This window comes from Ananas comosus, unplaced genomic scaffold (assembly GCF_001540865.1).
Source record: "Ananas comosus cultivar F153 unplaced genomic scaffold, ASM154086v1, whole genome shotgun sequence".
NCBI classification, from domain to species: Eukaryota; Viridiplantae; Streptophyta; class Magnoliopsida; order Poales; family Bromeliaceae; genus Ananas; species Ananas comosus.
In genome coordinates, this window is record NW_017893378.1 from 20,739 (window position 1) to 33,816 (window position 13,078).

General features: G+C 41.0%; 1 protein-coding gene across 1 annotated transcript; it reads left to right on the top strand.

Annotated features, from left to right (window-relative positions):
- The first annotated feature begins 1,284 nt into the window (after positions 1–1,284).
- LOC109705822 lies at positions 1,285–3,598 on the top strand. Its single transcript, XM_020226601.1, has 4 exons — positions 1,285–1,480; positions 1,657–1,772; positions 1,873–1,957; positions 2,592–3,598. The coding sequence occupies exons 1-4, from the start codon at positions 1,285–1,287 to the stop codon at positions 3,596–3,598; spliced, it is 1,404 nt and encodes a 467-aa protein (XP_020082190.1).
- Positions 3,599–13,078: the final 9,480 nt, after the last annotated feature.

Sequence of the window (13,078 nt, forward strand, 5' to 3'; positions counted from 1 at the left end):
TTGGAGATATATCTAATGGCCTAAAGCTTGTGGATAGTGATAAAGCAGTTCTAGAGATGTTTAAGTGCTATGATGAATTTGGTGTCTTTCTGCTCTATGTAGTTTCCCCTGAAATGATAGATGCAGAGGCTTTAAATGAGCTCACTGAAGATGGTTGTTTATATGGGGAGCAACTAAAGGAAAATATCAACAATTCTAAGAGGCAAGTGCAGAAAAATATCACTGAAGATGAGGCTCAAAAAGATGTAGATGGACAGGGGAAGCAAGTGAAGCAGAATGCAAATGTAGTTGGTGATAGTGAGAAGGGAATCAGTGAGCCTCATGATGAAAATGTAAGTGAAGCGGTTGAAGAAAACAAGGCTCATGCAAAAGAAGTGTTGAAGATGGATCAGAAAATAATAGTTCATTTGATAAATGGAGCAACTTTTGAACAATGCTAAGAAGCAAGTGCAGAAAAATATCACTGAAGATGAGGCTCAAAAAGATGTAGATGGACAGGGGAAGCAAGTGAAGCAGAATACAAATGTAGTTGGTGATAGTGAGTAGGGAATCAGTGAGCCTCATGATGGAAATGTAAGTGGAGGGGTTGAAGAAAACAAGGCTCATGTTGAAGAAGATGTTGAAGATGGATCAGAAAGTGATTGTTCATTTGATGAATGGAGCAACTTTGGTGATAGTGATGAGGATAGTATTAATGATAGTGATTTCTGCATTAATACCCGCAATGTAGAGGAGGAAGATGGTACTCATGGGATAGGTCAGGGATGTTCCACTACTTCTGAACCAAAACATGTTGGTGATAATGAGAAAGGAGCAAAAAATGTTGAAGACAATGATCAAAGTTCAGAGTATCAGCCTAGTGAGGATCTTGATAGCATGTCTTCATCAGATGAAGATGGTCCTTCATGGCCAAAGTACCCTGTGTACAACAAAAGAGATCTGGAGAGAACAGAGCTTAAATTGGGTATGAAATTTGCATTAGCTTCAAAGTTTAGAACAGTGCTAAGGCATCATGTAATATCAAGTGGATATGGCTTCAATTTTGTGAAGAATGATGGTGATAGAGTTACTGTGAAGTGCAAGAAAGATACTATTGCTCAGAAAAGATGTGAATGGAGGGTTCATGCATCTTGGAATGAATATGAGGAATGTTTCTAAATCAAGTCTTTGCAACCTGAGCATAAGTGTGGTAGGCAATTCATAAACCACCAAGCTACTTCATCCTGGATTGCACATAAATACTTGGAGTAATTGAGATGTGATCCAAAATGAGGGACATTAGCAATGAAGAAGGCAATGAGGAGGGATTTGTGCATTGATGTCTTTAAAAGCCAAATATACAGAGCTAAGAGAAAAGCAAAGGAGGCTATAATGGGATCTCATAAAGAGCAGTTTATGAAGTTGTGGGATTATTGCAATATCATCAGGGTGAGAAATCCAGGAAGCCTTGCTTTCTTACATGTGGAGAGCCTCATCCAGAGTTAGCCCCTGTGTTTTAGCGGATCTTTGTATCATATGATGCTCAAATTAAGGGATTAAAGAAAGGATGTAGACCTATCATTGTGATAGATGGTTGTTTTCTGAAGGGATCATTTGGTGGACAGCTTATTAGTGCTATTGGTAGAGATGGAAATAATTAGATGTTTCCAATTGCAGTGGCTGTTGTAGAAGCAGAACTAAAGGATTCATGGAATTGGTTTTTAACAAATTTGCTACAAGCTATCGGACCAGCGGAGGCTCATGGGTGGACTTTCATATCTGATAGACAAAAGGTAAGAAGTTTCATTCAATACAATAATGAAATAATTTTGAACATAATGAATTAACTGTAATCTATTAACTTTTATTTACTTTTGTACTTAAATGTCTCAGGGTCTGGTGGAGGTTTTTGATGCCCTACTTCCAGGAGTAGACCATAGGTTTTGTGTGCAGCATATGTACAATAAGGGCTCGTTTGGTTCAAGGGTGGAATTAGAATGGATAATGGAATGAGAATGAATTGGAATGGTAATTGGAATGGCCCACTCCCCCAAAATGTTGGTTTATTTGTGGATTGGAAATTGGAATGAGTTATTCACATTTCATTATTTGGTTCGTATAAACAAATTATAGGATACTATAATACTAATTTTACTCTTAAATATAAATTTATATTATTTAAAATTTATAAAAAATATAATAATATTCTCTAATAAGTTTTCCAAAAAAAATATCAAATTTATTTTTAAAACCTTTTATTGATGTGGGTTAGGGAAAGGGTTTTGAGAGAGGATAGTTTTTTTTTTTTTTTTTTATGAGAAAGGGGTGAAGAGAAGGAGGGTGAGATGGTCACATGGGCTTCGAGAACTTAGTGGGCTTCCGGAATGAAATCTCAATCCGGGCTAGAAGACCGGAATCAAGTTGAAGGCTAATGGGTCATTCCCATTCCAGTCCGAAATAGGAATCCCAAACCGATTCATGCGAACCAAACAAAATTAATCGGATTTGATCAAACCGATTCTATTCCATACCCAAAATGAATGAACCAAACAAGCCCTAATTTCAAAGAACAGTTTAAGGCAAAGTATTGAAAGATCTGCTTTGGGAGGCAGCTACATCATACACTATGCAAGATTGGAAAAAGAGTATGCAAAAAATGAAGAATGCAAATCTTGCTGCTTATGATTGGCTCATGAAAGTGCCACAAAAAATGTGGACAAGATCTTATTTCAGTCCGGATATCAAATGTGAGTTGCTTTGCAATAATATGTGCGAGGCATGGAATTGGGCAATACTAGATGCAAGGGAGTTACCAATCATTGATCTAATGGAGAAGATTAGAAGGCAGATAATGACAAGGTTTCAAGAGAAAAGACAATATATGGAAAGACAACCTGGTATTCTATGCCCTAAAGTGCAAGCAAAGTTGGAAGAAATAAAAGAAAAGGCTAGACATTGTGAGCCATTATGGGCTAACGAAACTATTTTCGAAGTTAATTGCAATGGAAAGCAATACACTATGAACCTAGCAGCAACATCTTGTGAATGTAGGCAGTGGGATGTCACTGGGGTTCCATGTAAGCATGTTGTCTCTGCAATATTCAAGCAAAAGTTGGAACCGGAGGAGTTTGTTCACAAGTACTTTCTAGAGGAGACCTATATAAGAACATATAGCCAAATGATCATGCCTCTACCTGATTCATCAATGTGGCCTAAAGTTGGGATTGAGCCTATAATGCCACTTCCATATAGAAGACAACTAGGTAGACCTAAAAAAGTGAGAAAGAGGGCGGTTGATGAGCCCAAGAAAGGTACAATTAGTACAGAAGGTAAGAAGTATAGATATAAGAAGTGTAAAGAGTTCAGACACAACACTCGATCTTGCACTAAGACTGTATGTAGAGAGGAAATAGTTGGTGAGGGAACAAGTAAAAGCAAGGGAGGGAGACCACCAGTGAATCGAGGAGGGAGACCACCAGTGAATCAAAGAGGAAGATCACTACTTGGGAGAGGTGGAAGAGCACCAGTAACTTCAGGAAAAAGCAATGCTTCTGCCATGAGAGGAGGTATACCAATTGGGAGAAGAGGAAGATCAATGGGTAGAGCTGGAAGGCATTAACTGGGAGAGGCAGGGGGTCTATGCTAGAGTTTAGAGCAGATCAACACATACCATCCTCCAGTACATCTGTTGCAGCTACCAGAAATATATCTGCTGCAGCTGCAAGAAGTGTATTTGCTCGAGCAAGGAGTGAAGCACTGAGAAGCTCTTATAGGCCAGTAAACTTCTAACCATAGTATATGTTACTAGTTGATAATCAAGCTTTCTTATATACTTAACAACAAAAGAAAGATGATAGAGAAGCGGAAAGGATTACAATTCCTCCCTTAGATCCTTCAACCGAGGCCTCAACATCGGTTCCTCTATCGATGCCTGAAACAGAGGACCCATTGTCTGCTTCTCTCCATAATCTACTGGTTTCGAGTCCTAACTCTAATGAAAGAGGAAGACCTATCCGCCGTCATATCGGCAGACACTCAACAAAAACTAGATGAGTGTTTAAGGTTGTATAGTCATGGCCTCCTTTCTTTGGCTCGAAACACAGAGCAGTTCGATCGGTTTGGAGCATTCTTGCTTGACTTTGCCGATCAGCCAGATCTTCCTTTCGCGGGTAAATGTTTTGCAGAAACTCTATCATCCCAACTCCTATCTTTTTTATCTCGGCAACAGAGTCTTTCTGCCGAATTTCTATCTCTGGATCATCACTTCAATCAGGTCAACCACTTCAAAATGAGAATTCCTGAGGTGACGTCTCCGATTACTGACCTGAGTCGAGAAGATCAAACTTTAGAGAATCAAGAGTCAGCCCTTTGGCAGCGGATCTCCACTTTGAAAGAGGAACTAGCTGCAGTCGAATTGGCCTTGGTCTGTACTTCTGAGCGACGGACTCTCTTGCAAGACCAGCTGAATGAAAGCAGCCGATGCCGCACAAGCACACCTAGAAACCGAGTGGAATCAACTCAGAGACTTATTATCTTGATTCCAATTTACTGTTTTAATTCGGCTACTGATTGTAATATTCTAATGCTTCTGACTCTGACTTTGCTCATTTTCCCACATGGATGAGTAATATTTCTTCAAATATTTTCTATTAACTGGTTTGTCATGCTCTGATCCGTCTGTGTTCCTTATGTAATATGCATTACCCCTTGTGATTTTGCTGACCTGAAATGGTCCTTTCCAATTTGGAGATCATTTTTCATATATTCGGTCCTTCCGACCGATTGGAAATATTAATCTTAGCACTAAATCCCCAACAGCAAAGGATTTAGCCTTAACTCTTATATTATACACGCTGCGTACTCGGCTCTGATAAGCTTGTAAATGATCAAATGTTATTAACTGAGTCTCATTCATCTCTTCTAATCTTTCATTCATCAAAATCTTATATTCATCTGCCGATAACTCCTTCTGTTTTTCCACTCGTAATGAAGGAACTGTTATTTTGGCTGGAACCACAGCCTTATGGCCGTATACTAACTGAAACGGCGTCATCCCTGTTGTCGTCTTCACTGTAGTTCGACATGCCCATAATATTTCGGAAAGCTTCTCATTCTATTTCCTCGGATGCTTTCCAACATGTCACTTCATAAGATTGATGATCACCTTGTTTGTCACCTCAGCCTGCCCATTGGCTTAAGCATAATAAGGTAATGAATGAAGTAACTTGATATTCCTTGTCGCAATGAACCGAGTAAACTGTTCTCCAGTAAATATTGTTCCTTGATCGTTTGTAATCATCTCGAGAATCCCAAAACGATGAATTATAAAATCTTCCACAAAATCTATAATCTCTTTCTGAGTGACCAACCTAGAAGGCTTGACTTCTACCTATTCGGTGAAGTAATCTACGGCCACTATCAGAAACTTATGACCAGCCGATGAATTCGGCTGAATTTCTCCAATTAGATTCATAGCCCAACCTCGGAATGGCCAAGGTTTAATTATTGTATACATCTTGAAAGCAGAGACTCTTTGCACAGAGCCATGGAATTGACAATCCTGACATCCTTTGGCATATTTTATGCAATCTTGATGTATAGTTGACCAGTAATATCCCAAATGCCGAATTGTCCATCTCAATCTTTTTCGCGCTAGATGGGCCCCACACAAGCCTTCATGGGTTTCTCCCATAACCAACAAGGCTTCCTCAGGCTTAGCATTTCAACAATATTTCTTCGGCCATTCTCTTATAGAGTTGTCCATTTAATAAACAATAGCCGAGTGCCCTTTTTCGAATATGATATTCGACTCGCTTATTAGAGTCTTCTAAATATTCGATTAAAGGTTTTCTCCAGTCTTCATGGACTTCTACAAGAGCAATCATTGTCGGCTCTCGTACATGAACCGATGGTAGTAACCTTGGTTCTATTTTCACTTGATCTTGCCTCGGCTCTTTATACCCTGAAGCTGATTGGGCTAACTCATTAGCCTGTTCATTCTCCTCTCTTGTTAGGTGTACAAACTCAACTTCCCCGAAACTGTAGAGTAATTCTATTATTTTTCTCAAGTAATTCTGTAAATTTTGATTTTCACATCGGTATTCCCCATTTACCTGCTTGATCACTAATTGTAAATTCTCGATGACTTTGAGTGAGCAAACATCTAATTCTTGTAAAATTTCAAGGCCAATTATTAAAGCCTTATACTCGGCTTGGTTGTTAGAGCAGCCGAAATCCAACTCGATAGCGAACCGATGAATATATCCTTCAGGAGACTGTATAACCACCTGTCACGCCCCGGGACCCAGCGGAAGCCCGCCCGGCGCGTGCCCAGACCCGCCATACATCTAAAACGTATAAGGCGTCTAAAAACAACGATAATAAAAGCAATAATACAAGACATCTAGGAGTATCAGAGCATAATAAATGTCTAAATGCTACAACAAGGGATAAGGATAAAACTGTAAATCCACTAAATAAAACATAAAGTGATACAAGAAAATTTCAGATACAAGTGCTATAGGTAGATACATAGGTGGTCTCTATACATGGATACAAAACCTCTCACTCTCTCAACTACAAAAGAAAGAGTAACCACCTAGGCAAAGTACCGCTCCTCGCTAGCTAGCTAAGCGATCCCCTTGCCGCGATCCCGTGCCTCCGCCGGTGCCGAAGGCTCTGAAAAGGAAACTATAAAACATGGGCGTGAGAACTATTAAAAATAGTTCCCAGTGGGCAATTACTGACTTCAGTGAATGCACCACAAGGCCCAAAGCTACAAAAGATGTCAGTGACAATAACAGTAGAAAAGCGAAAGGTAAGTAAAAATAATGTAACCTACTACAACATGATATCTCTACTTAGCGTAATTAGCATAAGTATGAAGCAACTATGTATGAAGTAAAAGTCTTCAACTATCATAATGTTCACAATGCGAAATAGTAAAGTTCCGTGGTTTACTAATCTAGTCAATGTCCAAGTGGTACACTAAGTCATCATCTGTCCACATGTCATAATGAATACTCAAGTCAAATCTGAAGAGACCCACCCGAAGGCTGTCTATGGCCCTGAGACCCACCCGTAGGCTGTCTGGCCGGTGCCGAGCCTAATGGCCCCGTGGTAGTCAACATCCCCACCCTAGGAATGAGCCTGTCCCACGGCAATCCACTTCGGCGCCCAATCCCGCACGGCGAATATGAATCGCGATGGCTATCTCCGGAGTGCCGGCTTGTAGGGAGCGACCCTCACAAGCATGTGCGAATGAGCACAATGGCAAGTAGTCAAACAATTTGTCGCAAGTACCAAGCCCTCATGTCTAATAACATGGAATGTGTCAAGTATCTCGACGGCCTATCCCTATGTCTTCATATCTCTAACATGGAATATAGCGGATAAGTGGTGGCCTATCAATATGTCTCTATGTTGCAGTTTCATAGTTTACTAGTTTCAAGTGCCCCTTTATGACACTCTTGTTCTCTATGTCAAAGCATGGCAACTATGTTCCAAAGTACATATTCCAAGTCGTAACCCTCATAAGAGATGTATTTTCCACTTGCAAAATAAACACTTTTCCCGTATGCATGCATTCTACTCATATAGCTCTACTATATAGTGAAATTTTCATAATACACAAGGCATGCATTTTAAGTGCTCTAAAATTCATATAAATTCCATTTAGCATAGAAATGAATTTAAAAATATTTTACAACAAATAGGAAGAGCATAGGGGCCATTTCGCCCTATTTCCACGAAGCCAAACCCACCAAAATCGACTTCTTCGTTTCGCCGAACGAAGGTATCCACAAGCTTCCTAATACCCTAGAAACATCAAAAATAGGGTCATCCAAACTAAACGAAGAGCAAATAGCTCAATCAATACCCAACTCAAGCTAGGGTTGGAAAAACTCACCTCAAGTGAAAAACCCTCTCTAAATCCTCAAATGGAAGGTAGGGGTCTTCCAATCCAACCTATAGAAAGGTTCCAAACCCATCAAAAGAGGTCAAGAAGCCTCAAATCTAAAAGCCCCCAAAATAAACCCTAAATCCCAAAATCTAGGGTTTCATCTAGTAAAACCTAGGAAAACAAGTATCAAATGGGGATTACAAGCTACCAACCTCAAGAGAAGCCCAATCCAAGCTCAAAACCAAATAGGGTTGAAGTTTGATCCTCCACAAAGCTCCAACCGCAAGTTCAAAGCCACCAAAGGTGAGAGATGAGGAAGAAGATGGTGCTCCAAGGCCTCCAAGCAAGCTCCTTCTCTTCTTCTTCTCCTTCTTCTCCTTCCCTTTCTCTCTCTAGAAGTGTAAGAAGAGTGTGAGGGAGAGAAAATGAGAGTGAGAGGAGAGGAGAGGCTGCTTATAGCCTCTAAGGTAACAAAATCCACTTAGGCCCCTCAAAAACTCAAAATCACAACAGCCCGGTCTGGGCAGTTTTAGCCCAGAGGGACCGGTCTCCCCGACCTGGGACCGGTCTCTCAGCCTGCCCCCGAAAATTCAACGTTCGGGAACCGGTCTCTCCCTGCGCGGGACCGGTCTCTCCCCGCGCAAACGCGCTCGGGGACCGGTCTCGACTACCAGGGACCGGTTGCCTCGCCGGTTGCGCAGCACTGTTCACTGAGGGACCGGTCTCTCCTATCAGAGACCGGTCCCCGAGAGTAAAAACTCTCAGGACTCTGCCAAAAGTCTCGAGATCGAACTTTTAGGCCGGTATACCATCGACGACCCTCCACCAAGTGTGGAAAAGTTCGGAATACAAATCGAACACTCGAACCTCGCAATTTGCAACGGTCCAGTGTGCTACACCACCCCAGCTCCTGCGGATTCGGCTGCTTTCGACCCATTAAAATAAATTATCCAAGGCTAGCAGCCGACTAGATTCTACTTCGACTCCTCGATCTCAACGCATGGATGATCAGCCAAGAAATCGGCTATTGCTTGCCCCTTGACAGCTTTTGCAGGGACATAATTAAGAGAAAATTCAGACAAGGCTAGCATCTATCGTCCAATTCGACCTCTTAATGCAGGCTTAGATAACATATAGTTTACCAAGTCAGTCTTACAGATCACTGACGCTTTTGTCGGTGAAATATAAAACCTCAATTTTGTACAGGCATAATATAATGCTAGACACAAATTTTCAATTGCCGAATAACATTTTTCAGCATCCAACAAGCGTCTGCTAAGGTAATAAATGGCTTGTTTTTCTTTTTCTTGATTTTCTTGTGCCAATAAACAACCTAAATTTTCTTCTACAGCCGATATGTACAACTTCATCGACTGTCCTTGCTTAGGAGGCATGAGGACTGGAGGATTTGCTAAATATCTTTTTATATTTTCAAATGCTCCTTACTGTTCCTCTGTCCAACTAAATTCTTCCTGATTTTTAAGCCAAAACAATGGCGTAAAAACTCCTATTCTACCGGCCAAGTTGGATATAAAGCGCCGCAAATAATTAATTTTTCCTAATAAGCTTTGTAATTCCTTTTTTTTTTTTTAGTGGCAGCAATTCTAGTATAGCTTTAGCTTTGTTTTTATCAATTTCAATCCCTCTTTTATGTCCTAGGAATCCGAGGAAATTTTTCGCCGACTCTCCAAAAGCACACTTTAAAGGGTTCATTTTCAAATTATATCAGCTATTGGCATTGGATATTCGTCTTTGGGTGTAGCCATATTCAAGTTCTTAAAATCAATGCAAACCCTAAGTTTGCCATTTTTCTTCTGTACTGGAATTATATTAGATACCCAATCAACATAACAGGTCGCTCTAATAAAGCCGGCCTTTAACAAGTTTTCAATTTCATTCTTAATCTGAAGTATAATTCTCGGCTTAAATTTACGAGCCGGTTATTTGTAAGGCTTATATCCTTTTTTAATAGGAAGCCTATGCTCTACAATTTCTCAACTCAAACCCAGCATTTCTTCATAATTCCAGGCGAAGCAGTCCTTGTATTCCGTCAGCAACTTTTTAAGCTTCTTCTGCTGTTGAGCAGAAAGTCTGGCGCTAATATAGGTCGGCCGCTTATCTTTGTCAGATCCCAAATTTATCTCTACTAACAAATCTTAGGTCTCCAGCTTCTTATTGTCGGCCTTAATAGGTAACTCATCCATAGGTTCTTTTGTCTTCTTATAAGCTTCTGAGCCGTTCTTATTCTTAGACTCGATTGTTCTTTGAGTCAGATTGTTTTTACTCGGCTCGGCTATCATCTCTATCGGTTCATTGGATACTTTCTTATCGGCCCTCATGGCCAATTCTGTGAACAGGTTATTTTCGGCCGACTTGGCCGTTTTGATGTGTGCCACTTCATCGACCTAATCAGCCGATTTACTCCAATAGCCGACCTCCTTGGTCGGCTTATCCAGCCGAAGCTTTTCTAAAGCTTCGGTTCCTGATTCTTGATGTTCCATTTCAACCAGTTTGGTGGCTCTTCGGCTGCCACCATTGCTCCTTCGTCTTTCGTAAGTATTAATTGAACTCCTTCCTCAGTCACTCGTACAAAGTAGATTTGATCTGGATCTGTATCGGCCCAGTTGATATGGCCGATCCCCTCTGAATTAATATCCATCATTTGAGGCCGTCCCTCAGCCCGAATCTCCTCCACTTTGTCTCCTATCCACTAAAATAATTTTTCGTGGAGCGTCGAGGGTACACATTCATTCGCGTGAATTCAGTCACGCCCGAGTAATAAATTATAGTGGCTATCTGCATCCACCACAAAAAAGGTGTTCGTAAAGTTTTATATCCTACCGTGAGTTCGGTTGTAAGCACTCTTTTGGCTTGTTGACCGCTGCCAGTGAAGTCGGTCATGATTGTGTCGGTAGGCTTCAGTTCATCTTCACTTTTGCCCAATTTCTTAAAGAAAAATGTGGGCATAACATTAACCATTGCTCCGCCATCCACCATCACTCGGCCTACTGGCCGACCTTCTATCAAAGCCCTTATGAACAAGGGCCTCACAAACCTTGTCTACATGATCAATGGCTTTTCAAAAACCACCGAATCAACCGGCTTGGCATCGTCCAACTGAAGTTGAGGCACCGTGAGCTCGTCTTCCTCATATATCGCTTCCTCGTATTCGACAGACTCCACATTAAATGACTAAGGTAGAGTATATACCATGTTTACATCGGCCGGACTTTCATCAGCCGATTTTTCTTGTATCTTTTGCTTCTTTTCTTCTGATTCCACCTACCACCACCTACTCACCACCTACCACCATTCCATATCAACCTCACATCTCTCCATCCAAGAGGCTAATCAAACACACTTAAGTATGCACCCCAACGAGGCTACTTTCTCCTACAACTATATTCGAGTCACTATATATATATAGATAGACAGAGAGTAGCCGTTGGATATTTGTTGGACTTTAACCAAGGGACAGTGCCGCCTTGAACCACCTGACTCGAGATCATCCCTTGGGTGGCCGTAATCACTGAAAACGATAGTTATATAGTTCTCACCCCAGTGTTGCATCTGGGGCCATACGTTCGAACCTGAGCGGCCCGGATGTCACGCCCCGGAACCCAGCGGAAGCCCGCCCGGCGCGTGCCCAGACCCGCCATATGTCTAAAACATATAAGGCGTCTACAACAAAACGATAAATAAAGCAACACATAAAAGAACATCTAGAGAGTATCAGAGCATAAAACAACATCTAGAATCTATAATAAGAAAATCAAATAAAAGAGCCAACAACCAACTAATAAGTAAACCGAAAAGTAGTACAAAAAGAAATGACCCAAATACAAGGACTAAGAAGAATACAAAGGTGGTCTCTATACATGGTAACAAAAATTTCTCTCTCTCACTCAAAAACAACAAAAGAAAGAGTAAACCACCTAAGAGCAAAAACAAGCTCCCCACTAACTAGCTAGGCGACACCCTTGCCGCGATCCCGCGCCTCCGCCGGTGCTAAAGGCTCTGAAATAAAACCATAAAACAGAAGGCATGAGAACTATTAAATAATAGTTCCCAATGGGCAATTACTGACTTCAGTGAAAAGCACCACTAGGCCCCAAAAACTAAACAAGTAAGTAGAAGCAAGTAATAACCAAAATGAACAACAAGTAAATAAACATGTAATACATGCTACAACAAGATGTCTCTACTTAGCATGAAATTGCACAAGTAAGAAAGCTATGCTAACACGAATAAGCACGAGCATGCAACCAACATAATGTCCACAACGTGAAATAGTAAAACGTCATTGTTTACTATTCTAGTTCAAGTCTACTTGGCATATCAACTACATATAGTTCCAATCTTGTAAGACCCGCCCGAAGGCTGTCTGGCCTGAAGACCTACCCGTAGGCTGTTTGGCCTGTGCCGTGCCTAATAGCCCCGTGGTAGTCAACATCCCCACTTTAGGAATGAGCCTTGCCCACGGCAATCAACTTCGGCGCCCAATCCTGCACGGCGAGTATGTATCGCGATGGCTATCTCCGGAGTGCCGGCTTGTAGGGAGCGACCCTCACAAGCATGTGCGAATGAGCACAAGCGCAAGTAAGCACATAAGTCTGTCTCAAGTCTCAAGTCCTCATGTCTAAAAATATAATATATGTCTCAATGGCCTATCACTATGTCATCATGTCTAAAACATGAAATATAGTAGATGTCACAATGGCCTATCACTATGTTTCTATGTTGCAGTTTCACAGTTTACTAAGTCGGTGCCCCTTTATGGCACTTTTGTTCACCAAGTCCAAGCATGAGTGTAGTATTCAAGAATACATAAATAGAGTCATTTTCGTCATACGAGACATGTTTCCAATACCCAAGAAGAATGCTACTCACCTGCATGATTAATCCACATAAGGCTCTACTATAGAGAAATGAATTTTCATAATACATAACGCATACATTTTAAGCATTCTAAAATTCACATAAATTCTATCTAGCATCGATATGCATGCGATGCGATGAAACAAAAACATTTAACAACTTAGGAGAAGTTTTCTCCTATTCCAATGAAGCCAAACCCACCGTGACTTCACGAAACCCTTCGTTTGCTCCGACGAAGGTGTCTACCACTCTCTTAGTACCCTAAAGGTAATAAAAGGAGGGATACATGAATGTTACGAACAATCCTAGGTTTGAACA